Source organism: Panulirus ornatus, chromosome 2, assembly GCF_036320965.1.
Source record: "Panulirus ornatus isolate Po-2019 chromosome 2, ASM3632096v1, whole genome shotgun sequence".
Taxonomy (NCBI): Eukaryota; Metazoa; Arthropoda; class Malacostraca; order Decapoda; family Palinuridae; genus Panulirus; species Panulirus ornatus.
This window is the reverse complement of record NC_092225.1, coordinates 82,597,286-82,617,210: the sequence shown is the minus strand read 5'-3', so window position 1 is coordinate 82,617,210 and position 19,925 is coordinate 82,597,286. Positions and strand designations below refer to the sequence as shown.

The window sequence follows — 19,925 nt, the reverse complement described above, 5'->3', positions numbered from 1 at the left end:
CAACTTCTGGAGATGACAGAGACTGCCGCAGAGGTTGGTGGAACTGTATGAACACGTTGTAGATTAACGTGGACAGAATGGTGAATTTAAGATTTAAGGAAAATGACTAAGAAGGAATGAGTCTGAAAGAAGATGAATATTGTAAAAAATAAAGAATTGAAAAGAAAAAAATGCAAAAATGTCTTGAAAAACTAAGTAAAAAAGCTGATGCAAATGAATAAAGGGAAAGCAAGTGCAAAATTAAGAATGTGATTAACAAGCATATAAGTGAAATGTTAATTACATTGCAAATATTAAGATGAAGAGGATAACCTGCATGAGCCATCCTGCTAAACAGTAGGAGATGGCAAGCTGAATAAAGACATACATTTCAGAAACTCACCTAAAGAGGGGTTGGTTGTCTTTGACCTTCCCATCAAGAATGCTGCGTGCGTGCATGAGATCTGCACCATGTTCTGACATAACATGGTGTGCTAAAGCAGCTTTGGTAATAAACATCTTTTGGCAGAGGGCACAAACCAGTGACCAAGCTTGAGGAGGTTTCTCTCTACCTCTGACGCCCTGTTCAAAGGTATAAAAAAGTTACTTGAAAAAAAGCAACTTTAATAATCAAATAACTTGATGTGTGTCTGTCTGTCTGTCTGCATCTGTGTCTATGTCTGTGATTAACTATCTATAGTATAGGAAGGAAGTTTTCCACATGTGGGAGAACTCATCTCTTGAACATTCTCTACTATCATACAAATTTATGGATGTTGTCTGCATCAACCATGTCCAGTCATTCTATTCCACCACTGCTTTTATACTATAAAAGTACTTCTTTACATCTATTTCAACCAGGGTCATACTTAATTCATGTTATGTCCTCTAGTTGCTCTATCCCTACATAACTAGAACTGTTCCCTATCCACATTATTAATGTTTCAGAATCTTAAAGGATGAGATCAGGTCACCCCTTAATCTTCTCTCTTCCAAGTTGGTAAACTTAAAGCCTTGAGCCTTTCCCTGTAAGTTAGCTCTCTTAACTCTGGCAAAATCTTTGCTGCCCTCCTCTGGATCTTATCTATTAACTCCAAAGACCTTCTGTAGGTGTGGTGACCAAACTTCCCACGTATTCCCTACGTATTGTAGAAGGCGGCTAAAAGTGGAGGGAGCTGGGGGCTGGAAATCCTCCCCTCTCATTTTTAATTTTCCAAAAGAAGGAACAGAGAAGGGGGCCAAGTGAGGATTTCCCTCAAAGGCTCAGTCCTCTGTTCTTAACGCTACATCACTAACGTGGGAAATGGGGAATAGTAGTATGATTTCTTTATCCATATACTTGAAAGTCATTCTGATATTTGCCAGAAGACTGTTTGTCTCCTTTGCTTTTCTCTTAATGCAGGACTCTGGTGACAGGTTATGGATTATTTGACTCTCAATTCCTTGTCTCACATAGAATCCCGAAGCTTATTTCCTGCTTGAAAATAAATCATATCATGGCCTTCTCTCACTCTTCCCAATTCCTATTACTTTACATTTGCTCTCGCTCCACTCCCATCATGACTTTTGCATTATCTGCAGACACTTAAGAAGGAATCCACTCCTTCTGGCAAGTCAATCACATAGATCATGAAGAGTAACTGTCCCTAAAACATAACCCTGAGGTAATCTGCTGCTTATCTCAACCCATAGGTGGAAGGATCTTCTAACATTTGTCCTCTGTTCTCTCCCATTAAGATAATCCCCAATATGGTCCCTTTAAGAAAATCTCCTATCCATCAAAGGAGTTTTCACCCTTACTCCTGCCTGGTGATTTAGCTTCTTTATCTTCCTTGTGTGTATTTGTGTGTGTGTTTACCTACATATAATACCCTATTGGTGTCACTAGACTCTGTGAGCAAGAAGTCACCTCTGGCAAGGCTGCAACATCATCAATGGAACAGAATGAAATACAATCTCATTAGAAACTCTCTTGCTCTGCAGGAATCCACTAGGTCCTGTTCATGCATGGGGTGGAATCTCGATGCTGCAAAAGTATCATAAAATGGATCCTGGAGTTGAATAAATAAAACCATATACCTATTTGTAAAGTACAGGGAAGGAGCTTTACAGTCATGGACCTCATCCCTGAATTCTCACTTCATCATTTGAACTTTTTAAATTTTTGCAAGCCATTACCAATTACATCACTTGGCGTATTCTGTTCATCCACAACTCTGATACAATGAAAGTACCACACACACATTTTCTAAGAAATATCATGCTGAGATTTTTGTCATGGTCCCTAGTTATTCTACAGTCACATCTTTTGAAAATCTGTTCACTGAAGAGTATCAAAAAAATAATAGAGAAGCAAATGATCTAAGCTCCTTAGTGGTATGTAGACTTGACTATAAAGGATGGAAAGGTCACAGGAAAAGAGAGGATGAAAAAAAGAAGAGAGTTCAACAGCTATGTTGTTTGAGGAAAGATGAAGGTATTATAACAATCAGTCCTCCAGTAGCAGATCTCTGCAAAGAAACTATAGGAAGTAACACCCAAGAGTGGGCCATGGGTCCAAGGCCTAGATGCTGAGACATATGCAGACAGCTTACAAAGTAGTGGCTGAAATAATACCTTCGGAATAGAGAAGGGGTAGCAACATCACACAAGATGGAAAAGTGGCTGAAGAGAGGTGAGAGCAAGAGAAAGTAAAATGAAGAAGACTTCTGATTCCACTCTGGTTAAGAAAGAGAGGTGGAAGATGAAGATATGTGAACAGTATTCCATACCACGGTGAATGAAACCCCGTAGATAAGGGATAGTGGCTCAAAAGATAAACAATTTTGGAACCCATAAAACATCTCCAGCATTACTGAAGATGACAATGTGATATCCATGATGAATTACAGTATTGTGAAATCTAAAGGTGGAAATAAGAGTGATTCAAAATTAGTTATAAGTACATTTTGCTGTCTACACTTGAATTCAATGAGGTTTTAGCTTCCCTATTCTAAGACATTTAATAGGCCCAGGTCCAAATCAAGTGTTCAGTTTGAGAGAAGAGGGGAGGGAGAGTGAGCTGAAGGACGTATAGCATAAGAGTGAAAGGGTTAGATGCTGAAGATAATTTAATGAAAGAAGAAAGATGTTGGACAATATGAAAGAACCAAGAGGGACTCTCACTGTTTACATGATAGGAGGAAAAATGTGCCCCATCAAAAACTATTGTGATGGACCAACTTGAAAGGCAGCTAAACATTAGAGAGATAACAGAGGTTTACAAGGCAAAGACATGTCTCAAACTATCAAATGCTCTAGAGAGTCCCCAAAATCCCTGAGGTGAGTCAGAGAGAAGAGATCACCTATGAACCATGTACTGCAAAAGTTGTAATGGTTATCTGAGAGATGGGAATGAGATTTTATGTGTTTAAGGAGGCAATGTTTAAAGAGAGTTTCTAAGACTTTGGAGGCAGCAGAAGTGAGAATCATACGGCAACAGCACAGTAAGAAACACTAGAATAGTTAATGAACTGCACCAAGAAATGCTTCCATGCAGATAAGTTTGAATTTTTTAAATGACAGAATAGGTAAGCAAGGATCAGTGCCAACTCAGCAGCACATTTCTACGGGACACAAGGAGGTATATCTATACCAAAGACATTGACCATTTGTAACTGAGAGAGGGCTCAGAGGCCCTTATAAAAAGAGAGTATAGATGGGGAAGTGACAATAACTGGCTTGGTGTCAAACCAGCCAACTGAATAAGTCCTTCATAAATGACATGCAAGCTTGCCCACTCCTCACTACCTTAATCTTACTGTGTCCAAAGACTAGGAGAAGAGGAAAGTTCAGGAGAATGACACAGTGTGATAATACAGTAAAGAAAAGACTATAATAAAATCTTATACTTAGTCCCATCAGCTATCTACCCAATGTCAACTATGAGCATTCCATAAGAAGAGAAGCTACACCCCGAACTAGTTTCATATCATACTTGTCCAAACTAAGAGATGAGATACGTTTTCTTCAAAGCTGCCAACATCTGGCAGACAACAAACATACATCAGAACTGAATGTTAAGAAGAACAAACAATATCTCCCTCTTCTTGTGACCAAAAAACTAAAGTTCTCCTGGATGAAATAAAATACAACAAACTCTTGATCCTAGATTGCTGGCGAGCAAATTTTCAAAACATTAGACACAAAAATTCGCGGTACCAATTGGACAAAACTTTTTGACATTTACACAGTAGAGGAAATGTAGAATAATTCTAAAAGCAAATTACTCGAGATTGAAAAAACAACAAATTCCACGAATTATGAAGAGAACTTGCAATATTTCAAAACCATCATGGATGAATAAGAGAAAAGGACTAACTCGCCAAAAGAAGAAAACAAAAAAGAAATTCAAATCAATGGAAACCAATGAAAATCACCAGGAATTAATCAAAATCTAAAGAGGGTATAAGGTATTAAGACAGAGTAAACGTGAAGAAAAAAGAACTTCCTCGAAAGTTAAGAATAATCTTAAGAAATTCTTTATAATATATTAGACAAAGGAAGACATCATAAGAAGGTATCGGACCATTACAAACCGAAAATGACACAATAACTACTGACAACGAGGAAATGGCTAACATACTAAATTACTCTTTTAAATCCGTATTCAAAATTGAAGAAACCTTTTGAAAACTGCAACCAATAAAAATGTTTCAAGAATCTGGTGAAGAAGAGTTAAAGGTTAGAGAAATAAAAAATTCTGAAGTACTTAAATAACCGGACCAATCACATCCTAGCAAATCCAATGGTCCACATAATTCAGCTCCAAGATTTTTAAAGGATAACTGGTTAGGAAACAGCTGATATACCCCATAACAAAAATATTCAACTCAGTGGAAACTAGGAAATGTTACTTCTATATATAAAAAAGGAGACAAAAAATGTGCCTTGAACTACTGCCCAATTACCTTTAAGTCATTGTCAGGTAAAACGATGGAAAAAATATTACAAGTTAAAATGGTCATGTTTCTAGAACACAAAATTTTATTGGACAATCAACATAGTTTCTTCAATAAAAGATCCTGCCTGATGAATTTGCTGGAATTTTTTAATTTCATTTATCAGAATTGGGATGAAAAATTGCCATCTGATGAAGCATATTTTGATTTCCAAAAAGCTTTTGATAAAGTACCTCACAAAAGACTTTTACATAAACTTGAAGCATACAAAATCAGTGAGGAACTCTGTACATGGATCAGAGATTGGCTACTGGAAGAAATCAGCATGTAGTATTAAATGGCGAAGCCTAACACTGGCTAGACATAACAAGTGGTGTGCTACAGGAGTCAGTCCTAGGCCCAATTCTTTTCATAATATACATCAATGACCTAGAACTCAGTCTCATATCTAAATCTCCAAATCTGCTGGCGATACTTAACTAGGAGGCAGAGCTGTGAACTGGAAGGACTACAAAATTCTTCAAAGAGATTTTAGCTTGCGAGCAGTGGTCAGACAGATAGCAAATGAAGTTTACTGTAGACAAGTGAAAAGTCATGCACTTTGGAGACAAGAATATATGTTACAATGATGAACTATTCGGAAACTCTCTAACTAAAGTAAATGAAGAAAAGGACCTTAGAGTTGTCATTAGGAACAATCTGAACTACACTAAACAGTGTCAATCAGCAAGTAAAAAAGGCAATGGAATGTTAGGTTTCATTGCTAGGAACATAGATTAAAAGACACCAGAAACAATTCCCACACTTTATAATTCTCTAGTAAGACCACATCTTGAATGTGCAGTCCAGTTTTGGTTAGACAAATATTGCATAACCACTTCATAAATTACCATGCTCTCAAATTCAAAATAATCCTTGGCTTTTTCTGACACCAATGTCATTTTTTTTATTCTTTTTACAATGACCAACATGGCATGCACAAAACATGCCCCATTCAAGGTCATCTTAAAATAAAAGGAAAGAGCAAGAAGTAATGAACAATGAAATTAATCAGGGCTGTACAAGTGTCTTCATACTTGACTCTTAAAGGTAGAAAAGTAATAAGAAGAAAAGACAAAAGACAGAAGAAAGTCCTGCAGCTTAACTGATTGAGGAAAGAAGGTATAACTGTCAATCTTCATGTAACCAGTCTTCAAACAGAAACTTCAGGAAGCAAAGGCCAGAAGCATGCCATGAGGCCAAACCCTGTGGCAAGGGTATACGGAGAAAGTAAAATTCTCCTGAGCAGCATTCATTACTTTCATCTTAAAAGATATGGGGGGAGAGAAATAACTAGAAGGGGTGACAATGTAAGTATTTGGGAGTTATCTTGGGTAAGTTTGGTGATATGGGAGCAGAGATAAGAAAGAGCAGTACAGGTAGGAGAGTCATCGGGGCTCCTTAATAGAATAATGAAGGGCAGAGGAGAAAGTATGGAGGTGACATCTATGCAGCTGAAACACAGACATGGAATGAGTCACAGAGGTAAAGAATCCAAGCTGTGGAAAAAAGTTATCTGAAAGGAGCATGTGGACAGCAGAGTCCTCCTCACCCTGACATCTATGCAGCCAAAACACAGACATGGAATGAGTCACAGAAGTAAAGAATCCAAGCTATGGAAAAAAGTTATTTGAAAGGAGCATATGGACGCTCCTCGTCAATAATAAGATGGAGTGAAGAAAGAAATGAGGGGATGTATGAAAAATTCGGTAAGGCAAGGAATGCAAAGGTAAAGAATTGAGGTGTGTTGGAATAGGTGAAACGTAATATCATGATGTGGCTTGGACATGCAGAAAGCATGCAACATGGGGAGTTTTCCCGAAGAGTGTATGATAGTACAATTAAATGGGGTGGTGTGATAGGATGACCACCTGTGACATGGGGAAATAGAGTAGAAGAGTACTGGAGAGAAAGAAATGGTGGAAAAATGCTTGGAACGTTGTATGCAAGGGAGGCATGTAAGGACAGGGAGAAGAGGGGACATTTACCATGGCCACTCCCTTAATGGGAGTTCCCAAAGGGAGCAGATGTTAGAGATATCGATATAGATACGTAGACAGAACTTCCAATTTTCTACAAATGTAAACTGATAGCTTTACCTATGCAACCGTTCTTTTTGAAAATATTTCTACTGCAAGCATAAGAAAACTGCATCACTTATATTTAAAACATACAAAATACTTTAAATACTACATCTACACACAGACATATAGATGTTAAGATGAAGACTCATTATAAACTTTTCCAGTTGGGGGACAAGATATGAATTAGGAATGTACATCATGAATATGGAAATAAAATGAAGTACTATAAAAAATGAAGATCTACAAAAGAACAAGGAAAAGGCTTGCAGTGGCAATATGTACACAAGAAGTGAAGTTAAGAGGTAACTTTGAGGAATTCTTCAGATTTGCTTTCTCTTCTCTTTCTCATTCCTCTTTCAACTGTACCTTTTCTAACAAACTAAAATAATTTCATTTGTGATAAACTGCCCTGGGCCAGTTACTATCACTACCAATAAGCCTTTCATTCATCTATGAACACTATCTTATGCCACAACGCCTCCCTGAAGAAGTGATACACATTTTCATGAAAAACCTTCTATTCTTATATCTTACACTAACTGATTCATTAAAGAAAATACCTTAGAATCAGCAACCAAAGCAGTTGGTTGTGGTTGTCCTTCCTGACTTGCTGTTTCTAGGCTAAGCTGTACAGTATGAGCTAAACCTGTTGTACTTCGTACCAAGCCCTCATTATCAGCCACAAGAAGACCACGAGAAGTGGCTACAGGGTAGGCTGAAAATACATCATACAGGTAAAGAACTTCTTTCCTTAAATCAATGCAAGGGTAAAGTCATCAAATCTCATATCTTCTAAATGACTGTATCAATCATTTCTTTTACTTAACAATATAACAATTATATCAACTTTTAAAGCACAGTAATATATGAAGAATATTCATAAATAATATAATTAACAAACATCTCCAAGTATTCAAATGTGGGTGACCAAACAGAAGCACTAAAAACATAAGACTGAGAATTATTCCTGCTGAATGGAAAACCATTAAAATGATGCAAATGTCTTCTGGTTGCACAGCATGAACCAAAATTGGATAAATAAATCAGCTCAGAACCAATGAAAGTACTTTTTAAACTACAATACATCCTCATTTCTCCTCATCCTGTGTAATTTTAGTCATAATCATACTTAAGATCAGAATGACTAAAATAGCCACAGTCTCACTAATTGCACACCAAAGTATCTACAATGTTTCCTAAAGGTAAAATGAAAAATTTACCTAACCTTAACCCAATACAATCAGCTACTGTACTTGGACATGCTCAGCATGGTAAATGCAACCATAATTGGACAGGTTCTTCTCATCATCATCATTCAAATTTGAAGGCATGCTTTATTCATATGCAGAGCTGCCTTACAACACAAGCAACAGTAATCAGAATCAAGAACAAATCCTGCTATGTCAGTCACCCAAACAACACAGATGGGAAATGTACAACCCTGTCTGTCCCACATGTGTCCACTCACTATTTCTTGCAGCCATGCTTCCCTGGCCCTGCAAATTAGCAAATGTCCATGGGGCACATATGATAATAATACCAATGCAGTGGATGTTAAAAAGATTCTAATCACAAAAGAAAGGTGATATCAATTGTGCTAAAGAGGGAATAAGAGTGGAATAAGTTAGAACATGTGAAGGCAAGAATATATGAATATGATTCAGGTGATTGTGCAGGAAGTAACCAATACTGTCTATAAAACTATTAATAATGTGTACATCTGAAAACTATGTACGTAAATAAACAAGTGGTACATCTGAAATTAGGGAGAAACATTAGGTAGAAGTAGTAGGCAGGAATATTAGGTAGAAGTAAAATGCTGCAACTTTAGGTACAAACAACAGGCAGAAGTCAAAAGGAAAATTAGGTAGCAGACTCTGAAAATGCTGCGTTAGAGTTAACACCTACCTGCCAGTAGCCTACTAAAGTTGAAGCACTACAGGCTAAAAGGCAGCAATGGAGTTCACTAGTTATAGAGAGTTTTGCAATGGCCACCACCTTGAAGTTCCCAAAGGGAACAGGCATCAGAGATACAGAAAGATAGATGGATATATAGACAGATAGATAGGCACATTTGAAAATCCAATAGATAGATAGGCACATCTGAAAATCCAATAAATAAGTCAAAAGTATAAATCCTATTGTGCACTATGAAATATTATGTAATAATTATCTATCAATCACTTGGCATTACAGTACAAAGGGTCTCCAAATGTGTTATAAGAAAATAATCACATCTGTGAGTTATGTAACTGTGTTTATGGTCAGGCACCAAGGTAATTATGAAATGTCAAGGCAGGAGCAATAAGCCATGCAATGCACCACTGGCTGTTGCAACAAATGTGAAGGTCTATACAGCACTACATATGGCATATGGCATGTTTGTCTGACTCCCATTTTTCTTAACTTTCCAAATGTAGCCACATATTGGCACCCCCCTAAATTTTGGGGACTTTGTTGTTGCAGAGTTAAATATTGGGTGACTAGTAAAAAAAAAAAAAAAAAAAAAAAAAAAAAAAAAAAAAAAAAAAAAAATTGGTCATGATCCAGACAAAAAAAGAAAGAAAAAAAGACCAAATTTTCTGTTTCCCACAATGAAATGAGAGAATCTACATGTAAAAGTAAAGGATATGTACAAAACTGCAGGCCAATCTACCTGTGAGACGACAGTGAAATAAATGCACAGAACCCTAGAAGGGTAGTGAAGGAAGGGCGGAGGTGGGTACTCATTCAAATTCTGTTTCCCATTAAAAAATGAAAGAAATACATGTAAATGTAAAAGATAAGCACAAACAATTGGGCTCACATAAATGGCCATGGTAAAGCAATGAAATATGCTTATAGATCCTTAGCGGGTTAAGTAAGGAAGGAAGGGTGGAGGGGTATATGCATCATTAACATATTTTGTTTCCCATTACAAAATTAAAGAAGTACATGTAAAAGAAAAGGATATGGACAAATTAGTGGCTTACATATGCTACATCATATGGGTGTGGTATAGCACTAAAGTATACAGGAAAATCCCTCAAAGGATGGTGGAGTAAGGGTGGGGGAGGGTGTGCATCTGCTACTATCACTATGAGGCATCAATGAGTTGCATTCATGCTGCTCGTGTATGCGAAGTGACCAAGGTGACACATAGTTGCCATAAAAATGTCATAATATCAATGGGTGGTTCAAAACAAGTCCATGAATATCAACAATCATATGACGCACTACAGAGAAAAGTAATGATTAATCAATAACTTCTGGTACTCCCTATGTGGGAAGTTTTTTATGACTTCCAGCATTTACGGTTTAAAAAGAAGCCTATAATTACCAATCTGGCCATGATCCCCTTGGGGAATCAACCATAACATCATGCAAGCCAAACCCTGCCCACACTCTCCATGTAGCTAAATCAGAGCCATGTGAGATAAAGGGTTGGAAGGAAAGTTGAAAGCAAGTTTGGGGTCTTCACATAAAAAGATTCTCTTCATTAGCTCAAAGCCACCTTTTACAAACAAGCTCTCACATCTCCTCACCTCATAAAATTTTATCATTACAGTCTATATGGAAAGAGGATCTAGGATGAGATGATGATAAGACAGCAGGTAAAATATTCTTGTTACACAGTAGTAGGAATAACATCAAGGTAATTCTCTCTCAAAGATGAATACCTGACTGAAGTTCTGGCACAGCTCAGTCCTCTTAGATCTACACATGTTTCCAAAGATAGAAAACTACCTAGGAAATATCTATTAGCAAAAGCCCTATTAGACCTTACAAAACCTTGTCATCCAATCCTTTCACAAGGAATGAGTGTTAAAAAGACCTTACCAAACTGTGAAATACTTCCTCCATAACAGCTTTGAAATCTTTGCCCTCCATCACAGAACATGAGACCTTATCAAATAATAAGTTTTCAGTTGTAACATGAACAGCATCTTTCAAGTACCACTATTTCATAAAATCAATCCAATTGGGAAGCAAACAAGTAAAGAACCAGCAGTGAAATTTAAGTGGGTTGCTTCTAGGGTTAAGAATCATTTAAACAATGTCCATGCCATCTCTAACAATTCCCTACAGTAATACATCAACAGATCAGCCATATGAGAAACAAACTAAGAAATGTTAAGAGCCCTTCAAAATCTACACATGAGAAGCCCAACAATTCACAAAAACCTCACATGCACCTTACTTTAAATCATCAGCAATGGCTTTGAACTGGGAATTTCCAATCAACCATTGTCCCTATCAAGTCATTTCAGGATACAAGGCTAGTTTAGCCAGAGAGGAATTTTCAATACTAACTGGCTTAACGGGACAGACTGCTAAAAGATCTTTAAGAAATCAATTGAAATTAAGAATATCAATAGCACTCACAAATGGATCTGGTAAAGGGGATACAAAAATTGGTAACTTCTGATTGGCCCTCTCATCACTCATATATGCAATTCTGAATCCACAACCTTAACTCTTTAATCACTGCAAAGAGGGCCTTATCCAAGCTCAATTCCAGGCTCACTGGCTTTACTTGAAATAGGCATGTTAAAATATTTTGGGTTCCCTCTAAGAGGTATGCAACCAAAAACAAACCCATGACCTTCATTTGTCAACAGATCAAAAGGATCCATGATCAATAAGAGCAGAACCAAGATATTCCACCACTGTTGTAACAAAACACCAATAATGTGTAGTCTAAAAACAGATGAACTGATGAACCTTTCTTCAGTTTTGCCTCCTTAGGGTGATGTACCTTGCTGTAAATTCCTTTATACTGATACAGGCCAATCCCAAAGGATGGGATCAGTCTCCTTACCACCTAATCCCCAAATCACCATAGTTCTATCGTATCTTGGATTGATATGGACTGGTGTTTACATCTGACACCACGACTGACACTCTCATATGTCTTAGAAGCCACAGCTACGGTTAAATTTAAGCAAAATAAGCTAAGAATCTCACAGAATTGCAATATCATAAAAAACAAGTGCAGCGTAAAGAATGTAAATAAGCACTCCCTACACACAATGCCATTTGTGGCTGCCCACTAAACTAGTCTGGTGGCAGTAGTAATTTCAATTTCCCTCACAGAATTTTGTCTGGACTAAAGGAGGTGCCGAACCATCAGTTGCCGGAATTTTGGTGGTGTACCTGTATCTCTATAATTATCTATATCTGATACCCATTCCCTCAGGGAACTCCCTCAAGGAGGTGGCTATGGCAAAAGAATTTCCATAACTGGTGAACTCCAATGCTGCTTCTTAGCCTTTAGTTCTTCATCATTATCAAGCCACTGGCAGATGGCAACTCTAGCACAGTGTTTCTCCCCTTAAACACTTCCCAAACTCACACACCAGCTTCTCTGATTTCTCACTTGAGTCTACCATCAAAGCCATGTTAACAACAAAAAACAGCAACTGACAAACCTCCCAGGACCCTGATCCCTAAGAAACTACAGACATGCCCTCTCCTCTCTCTTCCAGAGCCTCATATTGATCTCCCTTACCATCTCATCCATAAACATTAAAAAGCTATGATGACATCAAATACCCTTTTTACAGGCATACCTTTGCATGAAACAACTCACATTCCTCTCTTCCTACTCACAAATAAAGTTCACATATACTTTTTTTTTTTATACATATTCACCATTTCCCGCATTTGCGAGGGTAGTGTTAAGAACAGAGGACTGAGTCATATAGGGAATATCCTCACTTGGCCTTGTTCTCTGTTCCTTTTTTTTTTTTTTTTTGGAAAAGTAAAAAATGGGAGGGGAGGATTTCCAGTCCCCCACTCCCTCCCCTTTTAGTCACCTTGTATGTCATGCAGGGAATACGTGGGAAGTATTTTTTCTCCCCTGTCCCCAGGGATAACTTCACATATACACCTCTCTTTTACTCTTTCACACACGGCTTTACTTCCTCATTCCAACACTCAGTACCCTTTCTCACATGCCTGAAGGCCACTCTGTGCTTGCCACACACTTCTCTCAAAGCTTCCCTAAATAGTATCTATTCCTTGCCTAATTCCCTAGTTTCATTTACTCTCATCCTTTGCTATTCTACACCCCATCTCTCCTTGTATATGCTCATACAAGCCTCTTTCCCAAGTTTACTCACTTTACAACCCTATTAATTTCCTTGTGTCCTAAATGCTGTCTCATTTTCACCTTTGCCTTCATCAAAAAGTGATCAAAAATCACATCAGTTGCCCCTCCTGCAATTTACATCAAAGTCTCTCTAAATCAATTCAAATATAATCCAATACTGCCCACTTACTATTAACCCAACTCAACCACATATAACTGTAAATGTCCCTCTTTCTGAAACAAGGTATTCCCAATCACCAGTCCTTTTCTAGCACACAACTCTGTAAGATGTTTACAGTTTTCATTAGCACTGTGTAACCCATGCTGTCCAATCATACCCTCAACTCCCAAATCCATTCTTATATTCAAATCACCCACCACTATCATACACTCCCTTAAGTAAAAACTAATGATGCAGTCACTCACCTCCCCCAAAACACTAACCTCTCTTCCTCATGATAACTAACAATCACTCACTTCTCATAATCCACTTTCACCCACATCAGTCTATGACTCAATTCCTTACACTCTTTTGCAAATTCCCACAATCCTCCTTCAGCAGAAGTACCATCCCCACCTTTGCTCTCAACCTCACACTAACTCCAGTCTTTACCCCAAACCATTCTTCCCCTTTTAACTTGTGCTTTGTTTCACTCAATATCTAGAACATCCATGTTCCTCTCTCCAAACTTACAACTTATATCTTCTTTCTTCTCACCTTGTCACAGCAACACACATTCAGGTAACCCAGCCTCAACCTTCAAGGAGGATATGCACTCTTTGCTTGGCTCCTTCTATTATCATGAAATTGAAATAAAAGGGTAGGGTTTCCAGCCCTCTGCTCCTACCCCTTTCAGTCAACTTTTATGAATTGTAAGGAATATGAGGTAGTATTCTTTCTCCTGCATATGATAGAGTTGATAGAGATGCTCTGTGGAAGGTATTAAGAATATATGGTGTGGGAGGCAAGTTGTTAGAAGCAGTGAAAAGTTTTTATCGAGGCTGTAAGGCATGTGTACGTGTAGGAAGAGAGGAAAGTGATTGGTTCTCAGTGAATGTAGGTTTGCAGGAGGGGTGTGTGAAGTCTCCATGGTTGTTTAATTTGTTTATGGATGGGGTTGTTAGGGAGGTGAATGCAAGAGTTTTGGAAAGAGGGGCAAGTATGAAGTCTGTTGGGGATGAGAGAGCTTGGGAAGTGAGTCAGTTATTGTTCGCTGATGATACAGTGCTGGTGGCTGATTCATGTGAGAAACTGCAGAAGCTGGTGACTGAGTTTGGTAAAGTGTGTGAAAGAAGAAAGTTAAGAGTACATGTGAATAAGAGCAAGGTTATTAGGTACAGTAGGGTTGAGGGTTAAGTCAATTGGGAGGTAAGTTTGAATGGAGAAAAACTGAAGGAAGTAAAGTGTTTTAGATATCTGGGAGTAGATCTGGCAGCAGATGGAACCATGGAAGTGGAAGTGGATCATAGGGTGGGGGAGGGGGTGAAAATTCTGGGAGCCTTGAAGAATGTGTGGAAGTCGAGAACATTATCTCGGAAAGCAAAAATGGGTATGTTTGAAGGAATAGTGGTTCCAACAATGTTGTATGGTTGCGAGGCGTGGGCTATGGATAGAGTTGTGCGCAGGAGGATGGATGTGCTGGAAATAAGATGTTTGAGGACAATGTGTGGTGTGAGGTGGTTTGATCGAGTAAGTGACGTAAGGGTAAGAGAGATTTTTTTTTTTTTTTTTTATACTTTGTCGCTGTCTCCCGCACCTGCGAGGTAGCGCAAGGAAACAGACGAAAGAAATGGCCCAACCCCCCCCATACACATGTACATACACACGTCCACACACGCAAATATACATACCTACACAGCTTTCCATGGTTTACCCCGGACGCTTCACATGCCTTGATTCAATCCACTGACAGCACGTCAACCCCTGTATACCACATCGCTCCAATTCACTCTATTCCTTGCCCTCCTTTCACCCTCCTGCATGTTCAGGCCCCGATCACACAAAATCCTTTTCACTCCATCTTTCCACCTCCAATTTGGTCTCCCTCTTCTCCTCGTTCCCTTCACCTCCGACACATATATCCTCTTGGTCAATCTTTCCTCACTCATCCTCTCCATGTGCCCAAACCATTTCAAAACACCCTCTTCTGCTCTCTCAACCACGCTCTTTTTATTTCCACACATCTCTCTTACCCTTACGTTACTTACTCGATCAAACCACCTCACACCACACATTGTCCTCAAACATCTCATTTCCAGCACATCCATCCTCCTGTGTGGAAATAAAAAGAGCATGGTTGAGAGAGCAGAAGAGGGTGTTTTGAAATGGTTTGGGCATATGGAGAGAATGAGTGAGGAAAGATTGACCAAGAGGATATATGTGTCGGAGGTGGAGGGAACGAGGAAAAGTGGGAGACCAAATTGGAGGTGGAAAGATGGAGTGAAAAAGATTTTGTGTGATCGGGGCCTGAACATGCAGGAGGGTGAAAGGAGGGCAAGGAATAGAGTGAATTGGATCGACGTGGTATACCGGGGTTGACCTGCTGTCAGTGGGTTGAATCAGGGCATGTGAAGCGTCTGGGGTAAACCATGGAAAGCTGTGTAGGTATGTATATTTGCGTGTGTGGACGTATGTATATACATGTGTATGGGGGTGGGTTGGGCCATTTCTTTCATCTGTTTCCTTGCGCTACCTCGCAAACGCGGGAGACAGCGGCAAAAAGAAAAAAAAAAAAAAAAAAAAAAAAAAAGTTCCATCCTGTGAGCCTATATGACAGTAGATTTGGTCTGGCAATCATCAACTCCTGAGGGGTGATGTCAAACAATGCAATAATGAATGTCTTTTTGGCATCATGGAGAAAGTCAAACACCACAATATATATTAGAAATTAATTCGACTGCAGTTATGCAGCATATCCAATAGTGAAAGACAACTTTTAGACTTCACACAGGCCATTTACACTTAAATCTTATGCTTGCATGAACCTTCACTGGCTTTAACCAACTAGGATAAACCCAACAGTTGCAAGAATAACTACATAAGGGAAAGATAAGAGAGGGAGTGATTTAAAACTTTTAGTTTCCAAAACATGAAAGAAAATCAAAACATGCATGGAAAAAGTAAAAGGTACAGAAAATCTGAAAAAGATGAAGAAATGCATATTCACCATTAAGCATTACTTTAATGTATATCTCACAGTACATAACTTTGACAGGCTGTTTGTTGACCACTCTGAATTTATGAAAATGTCCTCTAACATACATCTAACCATTGTGGTAAATGCACCTTGTGCCAAATGAGAAAAAAAAATGTATGCAGCTAATTTCATTTGGTAGCTGATGATGCAAATAAACACACAGGCAAATGAAATCCTTTGTTAGAAAAACTATTCTATATCTGAAAATGTAGAGCAAGCCAATGCATTAGGAATATAGTCAAAGAAGAAATAACATTCTGTATGCATAAAAGAAACCATTTGAAGAACATTTCATTCAGATATACTTCATGTCTATAGTGATCTTTCCATTTTGTCTGTATGTTATAAATTACCATAAACTAGAGAGTAAGTCCATTTCACAAAAATTTTCAACTTTCATTCATCAAAATCACTGATCCCTCAACAATGCAATCCTTTCATCACAGTTATCTACACTAAAGCTGTTATAGAAACTTTTTAACCTGCATTTCTTACCTCCTTCAAAAAGCTGTGAAGAATTTCTAGCAGCTCCTCTTGAAGAGCTATTGCCACCCCTCCCTGGGGGTCGTCCTCGCCGGCCAGGCCCACGACCCCTTCTGGGTGGGGGTGGTAAGGGATCAGGGTCAGCAAATGGATCTTCCTGAGACTCTGGTTCTTCCTCCTCCTCCTCCTCACCTCTGACTTCCACTCTTGCTCCAGACAAGTCATGCACTGAGATCTTGGTGCATTTTTTAATATGGCTGGAATACTGGCGTTCCTTGCTGAAGGTACGATCACAATCCTATGAACAATGATTCCACATAAAAGAAAATAAAAAGCTACAACACTGAAGTCAAAAATAATGCTTATTGCAAGGAAACAAACACCAGATTAGTATGCATGCTAATACAGTAAAGATATAGAAGTTTATCCAAAAGTAAATCATCATTGCTTTACTTCTCTTTTTCACATTTCTTCGCTTTCTCTGGCATCATGTATATTGTGCCAAAACTAGAGCCCATTATTAACAGCTAAGCCCCACAAACCATTTTGTGGCTTCCCCTAATAACATCATGTGCCATGTCTTAGTCTAGTGATAGCATATTACCCCCTGTATTTCAAATAACTCCCACTCACTCTATCATATGAATGCCTCACACCCTCCGGCATGTTCAGGCTCCAATCACTCAAAACATCTTTCACTCAACCTTTTAAACTCTAAGTCAGTCTCCCCCCTCTTCTTTGCCCCTTCCTTTTCTGTAATATATACCCTATTAGTTAGCCTCTACTCACTCATCCTCTCTATATGTCTAAACCCTTTCAGTGCACCCACTTCAGCTCTCTCAATCCTACACTTCTTACTACCACTCCTCTCTCTTTCCTTTTTATCTCCTATTCAATCAACCCTGCTCACCTGACACAATGTCCTCAAGCATTCCATTTCCTAGAAATCAACCCTCTTCCATACTTTACTATCTTTGGCCCATTCCTTGTATCCTTACAAAACAATGATGACAATTATTACAACTATTCCATCAATCATACATATCTTTGCCCTCACTCAGAACCTTAGCCCCCTCATTCACTCTATGGCTTATTTCAGTCTCCATGATTCCATATGTTACCATGTCCATTCACAGAGATCTAAAAGAATTCAAATTTCTCCATGTTTTCTACATTCAAACTCACACTTTAACCAGCCTGTCTCTCTCCCCTGCTAAGTTTTATAACCTTACCTTTATATACAATAGCTTTCAATTTCTCCTTTCATACACTCTCATAAGCTCAAACACCAGCTTCTGCAGTTTGTCGACTGATTCTGCTGTCAAAGCTGTGTTAGTGGGAAACAGTAACAAACCAACCTTCCCCCACCCACCAGAAACTGCTTACTCATCCCTCTCCCAATGACCCTTGGAATTATCTCTTGCACCATCCCATCCATAAACAAATTAAACAGCCATGGTGACATCACACACCCTTGTCACAAATCCACCTTCATCTGGAACTACTCCCTCTCCTTACTTTCTACTTGTGCTCATGCCTTGTTCTCTTTATAGATCCTCATATTTTCAGGTAGTTTTTTCCCATACCATATATACGTAACACATTTCTTTAACCATTTCTGTCAACCTTATTATGTGCTTTCTCCAATCCATAAATGCCACATAAAAATCCTTCTCTTTCTGAAAGTATTTCCAACACATTCTTCAAGGCAAACACCCAATCCACACTTCCTCTACCACTTCTGAAGAAGCACTTTCAATTAACACTTGCCTATAGAACTTACCATGTATACTCAACAGACTTACATCTTCGCTGTTATAACATTCACTTCTATTCTTGACTTAATAAACTAACACTATACATAAGTACTGCCAATACTATGCAGGAATACTGCCTATCTTTTGACACCTCATCTTGAGCCATACATACAATGAAAATGCTAACTAACCAACAACACCGTCACCTGTATCATTGGTGAACAACAACTGACTCATTTCCCAGGCCCTCTTATCCCTGAGTGCATACTCACCCCTCTCTCCAAAACTCCTGAATTCACCTCCCTAACCATTCAACTCCTGAATTCACCTCCCTAACCATTCAACTCCTGAATTCACCTCCCTAACCATTCAGCTATAAACAAACTAAACAACCATGGGGACATCACACACATCTGCCGCAGACTGATCTTCACCAATCACTCTCCTCTTCTCTAACTTGTACACATACCTTATCACCTTGTTAAAAAATTCTCACTGCTTCTAGAAGTTTACTTCCCACACCATATATTCTTAAGACCTTTCAAAAAGCATCTCTATCAACCCTATCATATGCCTTCTTCACATTCATAAATGCTACATAAAAATCTATCTGTTTTTCTAAGTATTTCTCGTTGTTTTTCTTAGTATTTCTCACATATATTTTTCAAAGTAAACACCTGACCTTCACATCCTCTACTACTCTAAAACCATACTGCTCCTCCCCAATCTGATGCTTTGTACATGCCTTTACCCTCTCAATCAATACTCTCCCCTACAATTTTCCAGGAATACTCAATAAACTTATGCCTCTGTACAATGCCTTTGTACCATGGCACTATACATGCATTCTGCCAATCCTCAGGCACTTCACCATGATCCATACATACAGTGAATATCCTTACCAACCAATCAGCAACACAGTCCCCACTTTTCTTAACAAATTCAACTGCAAACCATCCAAACTCAGCGCCTTGCTGGATTTCATCTTCGGGAAAGCTTTCACCACCTCTTCTCTCTCCACCAAACCACTCTCCCTGACTCTCTCACTTTGCACATCACTCTAACAAAAACATCCTGCATCTGCCAGTCTATCATCAAACAGATTCAACAAACCTTCAAAATACTCACTCCATCTCCTCCTCTCTTCATCACTACTTGTTATCAATTCCCCCTTGCCCCCTTCATCAATATTCCCACTTATTCTCTTGTCTTATGCAAGTTATTCACCTTCTTCCAAGCACTCACATCCTCAACAGACTGCATACTCACTCCTTTCTCCAAGACTCCTGCATTTACCTCCCTCACTCAATCTCTTCCTACTCATACACAAGCCTTACCCCCTTGATAAAAACTTCTGAACTGTTACTAGCAGC

At 38.7% G+C, this 19,925-nt stretch overlaps 1 protein-coding gene across 2 annotated transcripts in view; it reads right to left on the bottom strand.

The window, feature by feature from the left end:
• Nucleotides 1-19,925, bottom strand: part of LOC139757783 (uncharacterized) — a 151,647-nt gene that overhangs the window by 82,541 nt on the left and 49,181 nt on the right. For both annotated transcript variants that reach the window (XM_071678589.1, XM_071678599.1), the window contains exons 5-7: nt 16,808-17,093; nt 7,603-7,757; nt 383-561 (exon numbers count right to left, since the gene is read on the bottom strand). In XM_071678589.1, the coding sequence (XP_071534690.1) occupies nt 383-561; nt 7,603-7,757; nt 16,808-17,093 (620 nt within the window). The remainder of the gene's footprint in view (nt 1-382; nt 562-7,602; nt 7,758-16,807; nt 17,094-19,925) is intronic.